This window comes from Aphis gossypii, chromosome 1 (assembly GCF_020184175.1).
Source record: "Aphis gossypii isolate Hap1 chromosome 1, ASM2018417v2, whole genome shotgun sequence".
NCBI lineage: Eukaryota > Metazoa > Arthropoda > Insecta > Hemiptera > Aphididae > Aphis > Aphis gossypii.
This window is the reverse complement of record NC_065530.1, coordinates 82,370,068-82,387,020: the sequence shown is the minus strand read 5'-3', so window position 1 is coordinate 82,387,020 and position 16,953 is coordinate 82,370,068. Positions and strand designations below refer to the sequence as shown.

The 16,953-nt window shown below is 23.1% G+C and overlaps 1 protein-coding gene across 4 annotated transcripts in view; it reads left to right on the top strand.

Annotated features, from left to right (window-relative positions):
• LOC114122489 (uncharacterized) overlaps positions 1-16,953 on the top strand; it is a 112,858-nt gene that overhangs the window by 45,066 nt on the left and 50,839 nt on the right. For all 4 annotated transcript variants that reach the window (XM_027985165.2, XM_050210944.1, XM_027985166.2 and 1 more), the window contains one exon: positions 10,811-10,964. In XM_027985165.2, coding sequence (XP_027840966.2) covers positions 10,811-10,964 — 154 coding nt within the window. The remainder of the gene's footprint in view (positions 1-10,810; positions 10,965-16,953) is intronic.

The following is a 16,953-nucleotide window of genomic DNA, read 5'->3' as shown; positions in this document are numbered from 1 at the left end:
TTTGTACTTAATACTATATACTTAAAGAATCGCTTACTATTTTAAGTATCAAATTACACTTTAATTTGCTTGAATTTGCTTTAATTTGAATATTATGATACGTCTTATGTTTAATAAGTTACAATAGAATATTACGTATTTTCAAGTTTTAACTGTATGTTTATAGTATAATTTTAAATTCTTATTTACCATCATAAATGTAAAATGGCTCTAGGTTTATATTGTTTTATTTTGGAATTGTTTTATTTTTATTTAATCATTCTCATTACATTTGTAAACTGTAATAGATAATCACATAAAATAAAATCTGCTTTTTTCCATAGAAAAAATATTTTTATCATTATATTCATAATGTTTACCTAATGATGCTTTTATTTTTTCAGTTTACATTTGTGATTATTTTGTAAATGGATCCCCATTGCTTTGTATTGATTGGTAAAGCTAAATCTAGAGGGGATTTACCTAATATGATATTATAACACTAAATACACAATATAAACCATGATGTAATGATAACATACAACTAACAATATTCACATTCATAATGTGTTAGTGGTACGGAAAACAACAAAACGTTTAATAAAAAAAGTTCTAAATAGATTATGAAGTAATAAATTAATGCTGGTAGCTAATATAATCATGGTTACATTAATTTTGTGTAGGAAAATATAGACAGCGACCAATATCCAGTTGTAATTTATATCATCACTTTATTTATCGTACTCATATTACAAATATAAAGAGTTTTAGTCTTAAATTAATTTACATACAATTTGTTTTTGTGATTTATTATGACATTAAACGTTTTTGTAAGCTTCTATAGACATTGTTTTTAAATTTTAAAGTACATAAAGAGTTTGCAGGCCATTAAATAATATTATAATCGTTAGAAATATTGGAGTACTATAGACGTAATTTTGTTCTACGTTCTATGTACAATATTTGGATATGGTTTTATTTAATAAAAATTACTCATTTGGTTATAATAAAATAGTTTCTAGCCATTAAATTACAGGATTTCAAATCAAATTGAAGGGTTTTTTTGTGGAGCGCACCAACGATTTTAAAACACGTATATTAATTCCTTACACAGAATTAATTTAAAAAAACTCTAAATATATAGTACCTATTAGTGTCATTTTTTTTTTTTAATACCCAAACGTTTTTCCATAAATTATTTAAACAGAATGTATTTTCTAGTACACATTTTTATGTTTCGCACAAATGCATTTTGTACAAATATAATATACTTAAATAATACGCACCTGCATATAACAAAGTAATATATGTAATTGCAATGTGCTATTGTATTATGCAAGTAATTAAGTTTATTTTATACATTATATTTAATACTATTAGTAATAAATTTTTGTTAAAATAATTTTTAATGTCATTATATATATATATATATATATATGTATATTACACAAAAAAAAAAATAAAACAATTTTTCATATACATCAATAAAACAAAATACTTCTCACGTAAATGTAAAACACATTTTAAACGAAAATTTATATTATTATATAGGTATGTATACATATTTAATATAATTTCTTTAGGTTTGATGTACAATTTCAGTTTATTTTAGTTACGCTAATTGTTTAAAATTTTAAAAAACGTGTCCGTAAACTTATTATTATTAATGCAATGTCAAATTAAATTAGCAGAATAATGATTTTTATGCCTATCGAACACTTTGTCACGCTTATCCACGTCTAAGGTGTTCGTTATTGTTCGTGACGGGTTATACGACAATCATCATTCGTTCGCGTCCTATGCAATTATAATAAGCTCGTACTAATGACGAAGTATAAAATAATATCGTTTTTGTCTAGTACTCCGCCCAATAAAGTTTTTGATCAGACTTACAATTGCCTTGGTTAGTCCTTAAGCCTTAAGCCAGTATGATTTATTATGATTTTTTTTTTTCAACTGACTATGTTAGTAACTGAAATTTTCTCGTGAAAATTATTAACGCTGTATAATTAAAAAATAAAAAATTTAATTTCTCGTTTTAAAATTGTCAGCATGTGTCAAGTTGTGTTGTTTTTAAAACATAAGTTATGAGAAATTTGAGTCGTCGTCGTAACGATCTCTTTTGTGCGCATTTTTATAATATTGCACACCGACTAAAAATGTACATTTAAACAGAAACAATACAATAATAATTGATGCGTAGGTACGTATCGAGTAATGAGCCGTGTTCTTTTCTTTGTCAGACCAATCGTCATCTCTCCCCGTACAAAGTCGCGTACTTGTGTCCATATCATTAACGCTTTTCCGGTGGCTTAATACCACGAATACCTACGTGTACGTCGGTGAGTTTTTACTTTTTTTTCATATACAGACAGCGCGCACGTCTCATCTCTGTATGTTTGAGCTTCGTTATTGTTTTTTGTTTGTTTTTTTGTGTGCACCCTTTTTGTTATACGATACACCGGTTATTATAACGAAAGAACCGTTTAACGATTTTTCTCTGCAATAGCATATAATGACGTGTCGAGTAAAGGGAATAATCGGTGAGAAGAAGAGAAAAGCAAACAATACTGCTATTAAATGCGCATTCATTCCAGGCTTCAATTTACGGAGTCGATAATAATAAAACGACCTTTTTAAAACAACGTCAATTTCGTTCGACACATAATGATAAGGGGATTAAAATAAATATCCAGACGTTGTGTACATGAAAAATGTACTCCAGCAGGTTGTACATTTTTCTCCAATGTTTTCTTTATATTTTTTTTATTTCAAAAGAATATTAAATAATATCGATAAATTTTTGTACACTTTAAATTATTGATGTTTAAATTAAATATATCATACATAATAATATTATGTCATATCATGATATGTATTTATAAATTTTTCACCATATTATGTAAGATATATGAAAGGAAAGTATTGACTTTGAATGTGACATTCAGTTGTACTGTCATACTGAAAAAAATTTAAAATACTTTCAAGTAAACATTACTTTTTTAATTGAACAATTTTTGCATGTATATATTTTTTAATTATACAGTAAAAACAAAACAAAACAAAAAGTTCAGTTTGTGATTAATTTAAATATTTTAAAACGCATTCATCATTATCATTTGACAATGAAAGTGTTTATTAAAATATAAATATAGTAAATATATATTAATTTAAAATTTTTTTCACGGTTATTTACAGTTTTTCGGATGGTCATTAATGCCACTCAGATTTATGTTTATCTTATAAAGAGTTTTGGAAACACCGATTTATTATAATATAGTAAAAACTCTATGGTAAATTATATTTTCATCATGGATAGAATTTAACAATACTTCTATTATTTTTATATTAGAAAAATGTAAGTATTTTAAATTTTAACCCAATAATAGAGATCAATATTGTTTCAAAAGTTAAGTTTCATTATTTATCTAATACTAACATTCATCTACAGTTCTGTAATAAAATATATTTCCTCTCACTGTATTAGATTTTAGATTTCAATGTAGTTTCCTAAATTTTTTTAAACTTTAGTTTCCAGACAATTGCTGTAACTTTTAACTATAGTTGATTAAGTGTTATAATCAACAATCGTTTATTGCACAAGTAAAATATATATTTAATTTCAAATACAATCTATACGTACAACATTTATTTGATTCTACATAATATGGTTTTATAGGTAACTGTAGTAATAGACTTAAACTACCACTGATCCAGGGTTGCCAATACGGTGTAAATCCTCAGTATTTGTTAGTTACTAGTTTGTAATTTGTAAAATCCAAATACGCTAAATTGTCAACGTTAAATAATTAACATTGTCCTAAATTTTCCAGAACCACAGTGGCATTTTAAATAATTGTACCCTGTCCCTCTTTTCGTGATATTTTAAATCACTTATGCGTCGAATTTCTTGTTAATTGAGCTAGTCGTAACAGTAGTTTTATAGTGCAACTTGAGGGGGTCAATGGATTTTTCAATACTTTGTGGTTTTTCTTATTTAGTTAATTAAAAAAAGTATTATATTGAATTTACCAATTTATCTATGATTAATTATGCTTGTAAAATAAGTATGTACTCAATAAGTTTGTCATTTATTAATTAAGAAATATTGAAAATGTTATAGCATCAATATTTTAGATTCTGGACAAAACGCTAATTTTATAATGATGTGCCTTTTTTTGTTCGTATACACTCTAAATAGTAGAAAAAATGCTTCAATTTTCACTTTGAGGAAGGTTTAAGATAAAAATTGAACATTGTTAGTTAAAGAGGGAAAATTTTCTATTACTTTTTTTATAGTCAGAAAAACAAACAAAAAAATTAAAGAAAAATGGGAATTTCTAATAATTTTATAAAAATAATTGTAATAATTATGGTTACTAAAATTTAGAGTCTTCATTTATAACAGTTTTTATTTGTATTTAATGTGTTACTATCATTCAATTAAAATTTAAATGAATTCATTTTAGTGATTAACTTAACGAGTTCCACTTGACACCTAATATACAGAAGATTAATACCCAGGTAGATAATTTTTTTTTCTTAGTATTTAAAATTAAAATGTTGATATAATATACGTTACTTTTATTAATTAAAACCTTTTTCATATAATGACAATTAAAAGCTTATTAGATTAATTGATTAATATTAAAATAAAACAGTTTAAAATTATAGAAACTATTATTAAATACAAATTATAATTACGAAATACGATGTTGTGAAGATCCAATAATATACTTTGGAGCTCTAGCTTAACAATCTATCTTCCAAAGTAAAGGTTCTTAACTTCTTATATTATCAGCAAAGATGATGTATTGTACATTTCTTTTCATAACGTTGACTTAAACTTAATTATTATTCCATTCAGAATCCTTTGATTAAATCTTACTTATTTATATACATATTTCTAACTTTGTGCTTAATTTATTCTAATGATACTTGAGTCTTATTGTAACCCCATTGTATTTGTTATACTTTACGTTAAACTATATTCAGTAATAAATAATAATAATTATTATATGGTATTATAATTTAATAAAGTTACTATTACACTTGATACTTAACAAACTTGTAAGGTATTTAAGTAAAGGTATTCAATTACTATTTAAGCACTGAAATACGTATTTTATATACTTTAAAAAAAATATTAGGACAATATGTATCTTGAATACTTTTTCAAATAATGTATTAAAAATCAAATTATAATTTTCAAATATATTTTCTATTTTAAATTTAATCACGTAAAATTAAATTTATCCCAAAAATAGGAAGACACTTAAAAAAAATGTATTTTTAATTAAGTTTTATTGGAATGTATTGATTTTTCTTTAGCCATTTAAATTTAAATTTAAAATAAACAAGAATAAGTGATTAATCAGCTAAAAATGCTGTTATCCGATTTTTTAAATAATTTTCTTTTTATTATTAATGCTTCTTGAAATTGAATAAGTGAAGGACTTCAAGAGTGAACATAAAAATTGTCCTATTGACTCAAGTAATACGTATACGTTTTAAGTATAACATTTGAAATTAAAACCAACTTTAGTACTCTCAATTCTATACTAAACGCACATTAAAAAAAAAAAAATGTTGAATTCACTCATATTTTATACAACATAAACTATGAGTATCTTGATAATTTTAATAACACATAACTTAACCATTCCTGATATTCGTTGTATGTGAAAAACTAATATTTGTAAAGAAAAAACTTTTTAATAATTTCAACTGCAGTGTGCACTACAAATAAAACCCAGATATACTCATATCTCTTTAAATTGTGTATTATAATCGTATAATTTAAATAACTAAGTAAAAGAAACTGAGCTGTTTAAAAACTGTTAATTTAGTTTTTAGCTATTTATAGGGAATTTTTACCATCATGTGAACTATTACGTGTTAAGCACATTAGATTTATTTTTCACTAATTTTTATTTTTTTAATTTTGATTTAAAGTTATACCTATGTTTTATGATAAAAAACTCTTTGTATAATTGTTTATGTTACCAGTATAATATTATGTTTACATAAACACGGTTCATTAGTTCTTTCTATTTGTTTTTAACTGGCATTTAATGTTTGGATATTTCCTGTTTAACTTATTCGATTGATATTGTAGACTATAAAAATAAACGTAGTAACTCAATACATAACGAACAAAAATTCAATCAATGAATGTAAATAGTGAAGTAAATTCTTTAACAATTTGATTGATAAAATATAACAAGAAGAACACATTTTTAAGTAGCCCGGATTTTTAATATACCTAATTAATAGTTATTATAGTGCTATAGCATCTGTGCAGCACATAACCTATATTATAGCACAATAATTATAAAATATTAATTTATTGATAATAACTTTCTAATACATTTCATACACTGAAATTATCTAATGACAATTTAAATTTTGATATTATCATTATTATATAAAATATCTACTAAATATACAATCAAAATTCAATTTATTTAAAGATAAATGCCTATAAACGATGAATTTTAGTTAATAAATAGATATAAATAGATATCCTATATAAAAACCCGCATATAAATATTATCCCAAAATTTGATCAGTGATAAGAATGAATGCATAATTAGAAAATTATGACATACCTAATATAAAGAATTTATCTAACGAAAACTGTATAGTTAGACGCTTGCTCATCCAGCAAAGTGTATGTGTTTGTTAATTTAAAAATGTATATTATCTAAACATAAAATGTGCAAATTATTATACGAGTATAAGAATATATTAAGTGATGAGAAACGACTATAATATTATTATATTTTCTGTAATTTAGTTATTTAATTTTTTTATATAATTAATAAATAAATTATATTCTACTAATATATTATTTTTTATTCTTAATCTATAAGCACATAGATAATATTTGATTTATAGCTACATGATTATTGATTATTATGTAAGAATATCATACTTGGATAAGTACTGAATGTTAAAAAATATGATTGACAATTCTGTTTGATATATTAACATATAAAAATATAAAAATCAATATACCTGGATACTAGTATAATATCTGGATTGGTATGAATTACTAATACTTTTTTGGACACTGTGACTATTTTTATTATTTCGCATTATTCATACATACTATCTATTACCTGTCGACAAAGTATATATATATTTCAATATGATGATTTACTATAAAATATTCATCATCTTATTGTAAAATATTTTAACATAATTCTATATTAAAATATAAAAATAAATAATACAACATGTTCTATTGACTTTTGTAATTGAATATTCTTATAATTTGCATTTGTTGTATTTTTAGTTCATTTGAAATCAGTCAATTCACAAAGAAACACACAGTTATATTATAACTTGACAACAGTGAAAACATTATTGAAGTACCTTTTTTTTTCTAAGAATTAATCGTATAGTGCTATACATCGGAGTTAAACTAAATTTGGACTTTTATTGAGTTGTTATTATCTGTATATTTATATTTCCCAGTAAGCACTATGTAAACAGATGACGTACATATAACGTACTTAATAATATACTGCATTATAATAGTACTAATTAATTAGGTATGTTTAATAATTATTTATGTATACATATTTTATAAAGAAGTATACTAATAGATACATATTAAATAGTATATCTAATTGTATTAATATTACATCATGAAATATACAACTTAAAACTTAATAAAGAATTAATAAATATTTTACGTATCTTATATTGAAGGACGAGAGGATATGTAAGTTACTTGAACAAACAACTAAATATTGTGTTGTAATGACAATATTAGTTCAAGGAGAGAATGCTTTAGAGTATAGACGCGTGATGCAATGAACTACGACACCACGTCGTTTTAAGGGAACGATAAAATAATATCGCAGTTAAAGGGGTAGAAAATGTTATTTTTTTATTTTATTTTTAGTGAAACTAAACTATTACAAGACGACATATTACACATTCAACCCTATTCTCTAGTCTATAGTTTACCTGCTAACGCAGAACGACGGAAATCTCTTAAGAGATTCAGCTGATAGTATCCACAATTTTGGTTAAAAAAGGAAACACAATAGCAAGAATATATAGACTGTCATAACCTTTTCCCATTCAACGAGAAAGTATATTTAGATTCCAAAAAACAGTGTATTGTACATAAAACAATTTGTAATACCTAATATTTTTTTTTCTAAATTTATTTTTAATGCTATAAATTATGATATTTATGAGAATATTATCAACATAAATAAAATTTATGTAATTTATATACATTATTGTTCAGCTAACACGTATAAGTTAATATTTGTATACTGCCAAAAGTCTAAAATTATGTTATACTTTTACTTCGAAGATTAAAATATCCAATCTATTATACCTACGTATATATATATTATATATAATGAAAACAATTATCTTTACATGTAGTTTTAAAAAAAGTTTTTTGTTCTTTAATGTTGTTTCAATGGCATTCGTAAATTTTTACTACTTTTATGCAAATTACTTTTTATTTCAATAACTATAAAAATTAATATTTACCTTTTAGTATTATTTATTGTTTCATTTTTTCGTAACTGTAAACATATTCATGAAAAAATTATATCAGTGAAAAAATATATAAATATTCGTATGGAAACAAAAATTAATTAATAGAATGTTGAATGTGTACCAATTTTAATTAAAAATCACAATAGGTTAATAAATATTTACATTTCTATAAAAATAATACTAATTAAAATTATGATCACAAATGGAGTATATGTCAGAAAAAATACGTGTATATTAAGTTTGGCGAGAATGATATTAATTGTATGAAGTTTTCAAATAGCTCTTAATATACTTAGATGATTATGTAATAGTAACACTGAATACTATTAACCAAATAAATAATAAATAATCATAGTTTGTTTATTAGCGAATAGGTATAGTAAATTATTATGAATGTTAAAAGTAGATCAGTTGTGGTTAGAACACTTTTATAGATAATGTTTTTAATTTTTATAGGCATTTTTTTAATGAACATTTGAATTGGAATAGTTTCAAAAATGACTTCATAGTTATCGTAAAATGTATGGTAATATAGTTTTAAACACATAATTTATCTAAATTGTATTATGGTAACGAAAAATAAAAAAAGTGAACACTTTAAATTAGGACTCTTAAATTGTATTTAAATTCTGAACAGAGTAAAAAACAATTTTGCTTTTAAAAAGGTTAATATGTGTTATGTCATTTATCATTTATAGTATATACAGATAGAATGTACCAATATACTTTAAAAAAATGCATCACTACTATTTTTTTAAATAATTAATTTTTAGAATTTATTAGCAGCATTTCTAAATCTTGATAAAAAATGTCTAGCAATGAAACACGCAACTAAGTTAATACGTGTATATTTCTAGGAAAATTGTACCTTAGTCCAAAAAGATTTTAATATTTATTTATAAAATGTGAATAAAAAAAATTGCTACTTTTTATATAAATGGAATAAATAGAACTAATTTTATTGATTCGGAAATTATTATTACTTTATGAGGGTGTAAAGGTGTACTATAGAATAAATGAAATATAGGTATTTATTAAACCATCAAATTTAGGCGTTGGAGTATTTCGATCAAAATTGATTTTTCTAATATTATGAAATAAATAAATGATTTTTTACGTATTATAATAGTCCATATTTTTCAATAGTACTAAAATGTTTCGAATAAACGGGTCTTTTGTTGTTAATATATTAAATAATACTCATACGTTAAAAAATCAGTTTTTTTATTTACTTTAGTTTGTAATTTTAATAAAACTAATAAAATTGAACCACTTTATTTAGTTATATGGAATTCTTTATAACATGAGAAATAATAATATGTTTAATATAAGGATATGATAAGCTACATAAAAAGCAAACAGATTGAAAAGTCTTCATCATCCTCGATCAAGGAGGAATTTTATCATGAATATTAGTTATGTAAACTTAAATAACAGTGTATGTAAAATAATAATTCTTTAAATATTATTTATTTATATATAGTGATTACTATATTAAGTCGATTTTGGTATGATAACCTAATAATATTAGTTTTAATATCATAAAGTAAATATTGGAAAACGTGTTTCTTAGAATTATCATGGTAAAATATTGAAATCACTTGAGAGTACCTAACTTAAATATTAATTTTAATATTGTAATGTAATATAAAACTGTCTAAGTGAATACCTATTCATATATTTTAAGTTAATTAAACTGTAATAGTCATACAACAATAGTTATTGCACTAGTTAATATTTTATAATATGATCCACAGTTACATAATAATTAATTTTTATGAATGTTTATTTAACCGATTTTATTGAAAAATATTTTTATTTATAATGTTTATTTTTTAATAAATTATTCATTTTAACCCATTATTAAAATAAACCAAAAATATTAATTTTTCCAAAACACTAATTTATTATTTTTATTTTTTTTATACGTATACAAGCTATTTGGTAAAAAATTAATCGGGTACCTTTTAAATATTTTAATAAAGACAATTTTAATTATTTTACATAACATTTTGTAATGCCTTCTAGGTTAGATTAACACAAATAGCTTAAATAAAACCGATTGAAATTCTGTTAAACGGCAGGTACAAAACACAATATTTGACATCATAATATTATTGATATTATAATAATATATTCCGTGTGCACTGTCGTGGATTATTAAAATCGTATACACAATACGCATTATGCAATACATTGAGAGACATTAAATTTACATATTACGGATTTCGCGATTATCTCACGCAATATAATAAATATCGCAATGTTATTAAATCGAAATTATTATTGTGTGTGACAGGTATGTTTGTTGGACGGCGTACCTACTACGTTACCACGGAAAAACGGGCCACGTGGAACCAGTGCCATTGCCAGGTGCACCATTTAGCCACTATTACGCAACTGACGCCACTGACGAAGGGATTATAATGGAAACCGACATAAGCGTCAAAGAGGTAAGTACGTGCTAATGTTTTCCCCCGTGAAATTAAACGTCTCCCGGCGGAATTACCCATTATATGTGTATGGGAGCGATCGTAAATCAGCTTACAGGTTATAGTAACTTTATATACAAGGTGGTCCCACAAGTATGATTTATCATTTTGTTTTTTTTTTTACTCGTGACGAACAACACAGTGTTTATACACCGTTAAAGAAAACGAAAAAGAAAATAATGAGATTTTTATAATAATATTTTAATATAAAACAAAAATACGTCTTTTAAATACACGAAAAACGTGTTTTGTTTTCTTGTTAGACCGTGAAATATGTTTGTTAGTCGTAACTTAACTAATGAAAATTAAATGCATCATTTCGAAAATTTTCGTTATCTTTAGACATGAACCATATTTTGTAATAAAAAATTAGTTTTCACAAGTAAAAAAAAAAAAATCTTAAATAGTATTTCAACATTTGATTTGATATCTTATTATTATTTTTTTGTTATAATATTATAAATATAATAATAAAATTATCAATTGTAAAAAAGTTACATAGTTAAAGCTATGTAATTTTTTAACATTTTATTTTATAATTAATACGTTTAATAAAAGGAAACGATAACATTTTTATAAGAAATATAGCAGGCATATACCTGTATATTATATATATTTCATAATTTATTTAACATTTTAACCTACCTACTTAACAAATTCATCACAACATTCATAAATATTTTAAAAAGGTAAAATAATTATGGAATTTTCCCATACCATGTGGTCTTTTCCTAATTCTTTAGAGTTATTTAATTTAGTCAAAAAAAAAAAAAAATGGTTGGATGATAATATTTTTTGTAGTTAAATAATAAGTGAATACGACAACTAGGTTGAATGAAACATAAGTATATACATTTATGGACTGTATATTATTTTAAAAACATCTATTTTTAATAAATAACTTTACGAAACGAATCTGATATATATTTAAAATCTATATAAAACAAAAATAAATCATATTTACTATAGATATTAAAATATTTTATATATTATATTATATTATTATCTTTATAATTATGTAGATACATAGAAGTATTTAATTTAACAATAATTGATGTAGGTATTATATTTTATTTTATTTATATAGTTCACATAATAAGCAGATGAAATATGTGTAAAAATGATATTTTAAATCATATTGAATAGGAAATTTCTCTACTAAATTTGACCCTTAACTTAACAATATAAAACAAAATCACAAAATCATAAAATAAAATTTTTTCTTCATATTCTATTAATAAAGTTTTTGAAAAGAATAACAGCAGACTAAATTTGAACTATTATAGTACTCTATATTAATATTTGAAAAGTTTTATATTTATCGGTAAAGCGTATGATAACTAACCACAATAGTTGTATTGTTTATGGTGGTTTAATATAGTAAATTCAAATATAATAACATATTATTATAATCTCTGTGCATGAATAATAATTGTTGTAAGTACTTATTTATTTATTGATAATTCATGTGAATAACTTATAAACTTATTTTAATATATAATGTAAGAACTCTTAAATACTATTTTTCTATCAAATTTAAGATAATACGTCTTTTGTTTATTGTTTTAAAATAATAAAAAAATTCACTTCTATATAATTATTATAATTATTCTAAGGCAATAATTTTTTTTATTATTCCATGTACTAAGTATTATACGTACGTAGTTCATATACTGTGTGTTTTTTTTCTTTCGATTATAATTTTTTTCCCGGCAAGTAAAAAAGTCAAAATGATTTGATATGCATATTCATGACACGCAAACCCACTAACCAATTTGTTTGTGGAAGACTACTATGCGTTAGTAATTTATTATTTCTGGAGATAAATTGTAATTTAATATATATATAGGTATTGTATTAGAATAATTTTTATGGGTTATGGCCAAAGTAGCCAAAATTGTACCTATAAGAACAATAAAAATAAAAATAAATATATAAATGTATGATTAAACAAAATAGATAATTTATAAGACTAAAATAAAATAAAATATATTTATTATTTATAATAACATTAAAATAATGACTGATTTATTTTATTGTTATAATAAATATAATTCATATGTCATATCTTATGAACATATTATTATAAACATATTATATTTTGATTTCTCGGAAAATAACCATTAGAGAGGAATGTGGATTAAAAAGTATGTAATTATTTCTGTATATGGTATACATGTTTAACCATGTTTGGATTAACTAAAAGATTAGTTTAGTATAAAATAATATTATGTTTCAAATAACATAAACTAAAAACAATAACTAAATAGGTAAAACATATATACACATACACACATATAAATACCTACCAACATATTTATTTATAATTAATTTCATTACCTTTGTTGAATAAAATAAATTTACTTTTTAATATTAATATGATCAATTTTCATAAAGCTGTATAAAAACACGAAAATTACAATATGGTAATCATCGTTTACTGTACTCACTTTAGTACTAGAGTATTTAAATCTATTGTAAAAGTATGTTTATTATATTATGTATGAAATAGTGAGAAAAATTAAATGTAAATAGATAAATATTAAACTATGTCAAGTGCTTTTAACTATCCATTATTATTTATTATGTATTATAAAAATTTAGTTGACCCTGTTAACTAGTGTAGTGAGTCCAATAAACAACTTTTTTTTAAGTGTTAGTATACATAAATTAGGAGGCTTGAGTCCAATAAGTGAATCAATCTATTAACCGTAAATCCAACAAGCTTCAGTAACTATGTATTGTATAACACAATTATAAATATAATGGAAATGAAATAATGGAGGGTATAGCTAATGTAATTTTTGTTTCTTGCAAATTACTTAACAAATTTTAATAGAAATAAGTAAAAAGATAATTAGAAAAAATATAAAATTTATTTTTAATCAAATTAATGATGAAGTACAGTAAATTATAACAGAGAATTTCACGAAAAGCACAGTATTTTAAAATATAAAATGAAAGAAAAGTATGTATTTTTGTTTGGAATATGAGTTGAGATTGAACAGTCGACATGTAGAGGATTCCAAAATATTAGAGTTGTTTTTGTTTATTAGATATTTATAAATGGAAATACTTTAATATTCTGAAAGAGTTGCCCAAAATTAAGTGCACGTTTCATATGATCGTTATACGAGTTTCCGTATTTAAGATACATAATATTTGTTAAAATTTTCCAAATGTTGATAAAAAAAAGTTTTGAAAAATAAAATTAATAATATGATTGTTTAATTATAAACGAGTTTGAAAACCAACCTGCATGAATTTCGTCATTCAAATAAAGAGAAATTGATGCCATTGTATACTGGTTAAATGTGTCACTAACTTGTTTTCCTTTATAACAATAAGTTAATTCCTACGACATTATAAATGACAGCAACATTATCTTTCAACCGGCTTGTCAACTAAACGAACAAACAATATTTAGAATATCATCGAATCAAGGTCTGTTCAATTTATTCACAATAACCTAAGAACGACCCTTGAAATTTATATACATTTATTTATGATCAAGAGAAATAATTTAAAGAATATCAGCACAAACATATTACAAGTTAATTCGTTTGCATATTATTTCAATTTGTTTCTATGTTATAATTTACGGTTTTTAATTGCATGTACATTAGGTATTTCACTAGATAAAATATAAACACGTTATGACTTAGGTGTAGTTCTCAGGTCAGCTGCACTGTTTGTTAAAATAATATACTCCAATATAGGTACCAATAAATACTTGAAAAATAATTTATGGTATATACGTCATTTACAACTATTCGATTTAAATTGTTTTGTATAATTAGACTAATTAGTGCATATCGTAAATACTGAAAATTTACTTCTTATAAGTACTCTCGAGATTCAGTTTAAGATCTGTAATGATGTTTTGACTAAAAAAAATTTGCTGAAAAAATAACAAAATGTATATTTTCTGAAAATATTATGTATTTTGCTTAAAATTAAAAATAATAATAATTTGAATATTAATTTAGAAAGTGTCATATATACGTTCAATCTACATATATTTCATATAAATGTATGTTTTAAATTATAATTTGCATCAGTACCTTTTCTCTAGTACAAATATACTTGAGGTACTTCGTTTCATACATATACATACCTTTAATTTTAAGCACTTGCAATTAGCGATATTAATGAATGGTGTGAAATCCTTGGAGGAATCCTTTTGTTATATTTGTCTTCTGTCATTAGTAGTGAAGCAACCATTTATGAAACAGCTACTTATATTATTAAAAATAAATACATCTTTGAATTCGTATGTTTTGAGTTACTTATTATGTGTAAAATATTAAGAGGTTGTTAAGACGTTGGAGAGAAATACAATATTAGAAATAAGATTACCTATTATCATTATTATTATTTTTACAATGACATGGTGAAGCTTGAAAAAGTATTATTGTTATTATTATTATTATTATTATTATTATTTTTTTTTTTTTTTGATTGATAATACCCAATATTATTTGTAGGTATTTTAAAAAAAAACTATTTTAACTCATTTTATTCATTTTACCTTTTTTTTATTATTATTATTCATATAATGAATACAATGAATTAATGCCTATAGAAAAGGTGTTGCAAATATATTTCCATCCAACATTTTTCATGGAAAAAAATTAAATTATATTTACATGAATATGTAATACTATAATAGGTGTTAAATTTTTTTTAAACATACTTTAATTTCGTTAAATACGTACATACTATCATAAAATAATATTTAAATTATTTTTTCTGTACAATTTATAAAAGTTACTAAGGCATAATTTTAAGTCGTTGTTAATTTCTTTTATAATTTAAGATAATTTTTGTTTCAATTTGATTCATCTTTGGAAAAGTATAAACTATAATATGGTTTAAATATTACACGATGTTTGATGTAAATAAAAATAATGTATAGTAAACGTATATAATATTAACAGATAACTGAAAGTGTTTCATCATGACACGTTGAGAATATTAATAAAAAATACATTTTACGTTAATAACACGATGACATTTTCACAACATAATAAATATTTTGAAAATGACGTAAAAATATTCAAAGCGTTAAAATATTTTGAATTCGATATTTAAAAAATAACTAACACTATGTAAACATTTCACGCAATTTTATATCATTTAATCAGTGTCAAAGTTACAGATTTTTCCGGATCCTCTTTGTATCGTCTTGAGAAATGTGCGTATGTTTAAGAAAGTATATTTTTTGTATAATACGCTTATTTAAATAATAATAGAAGTAGATTTTGTATCCATTGTATTTGATACGTTATGGAAATTTATAACCATCAGAATTCCAAAACATATACATAATATAACGGACGATACGTAGTGAGAGTAGGTAGTCAGCTATAACATTGTAATATCACATACACGCATAGGCATATACCGCAATGTGATTAACGGCCATCGTATCGGCACGCCGTGTTATATCATCTGGGAGCTTACCAGAACGTTAGTATTGAGATGTGAGGCAGTGAATATTGTTGGTGTTCGCTTCGAACCAACATCAGACTTTATTATTATTACTATTTTTCCGAAATCAATACATTTTTATAGTTGACACTAGCCATTTGCTCATTAGTTCAAAATAAGGTTTTAATGATAATTTTCTTTAATTTATGTCATGTCTATATGATTCTATAATTTCTTTTAGTTAAAATTTATTGTCAAACAGTCAAATCTTAACTATAAATATAGATAATAAATAGTAATATATATATATAAATTAATCACCCTAAGACTTACCGTATATATTTATAATTATATTTCTATAGAGAATAAAGAAAAAACTTAAATTTTTTTTTTTTTTTTGACTCTCATAGTCCTTCAACAGTTTTTGTCACTATCAGTATTTTTATCAATTTCTCCTGTTTCTGAATTATATTTCTCAATCCGTGCACTTTAAGTCTTTCCAAATCCCATCCAATAA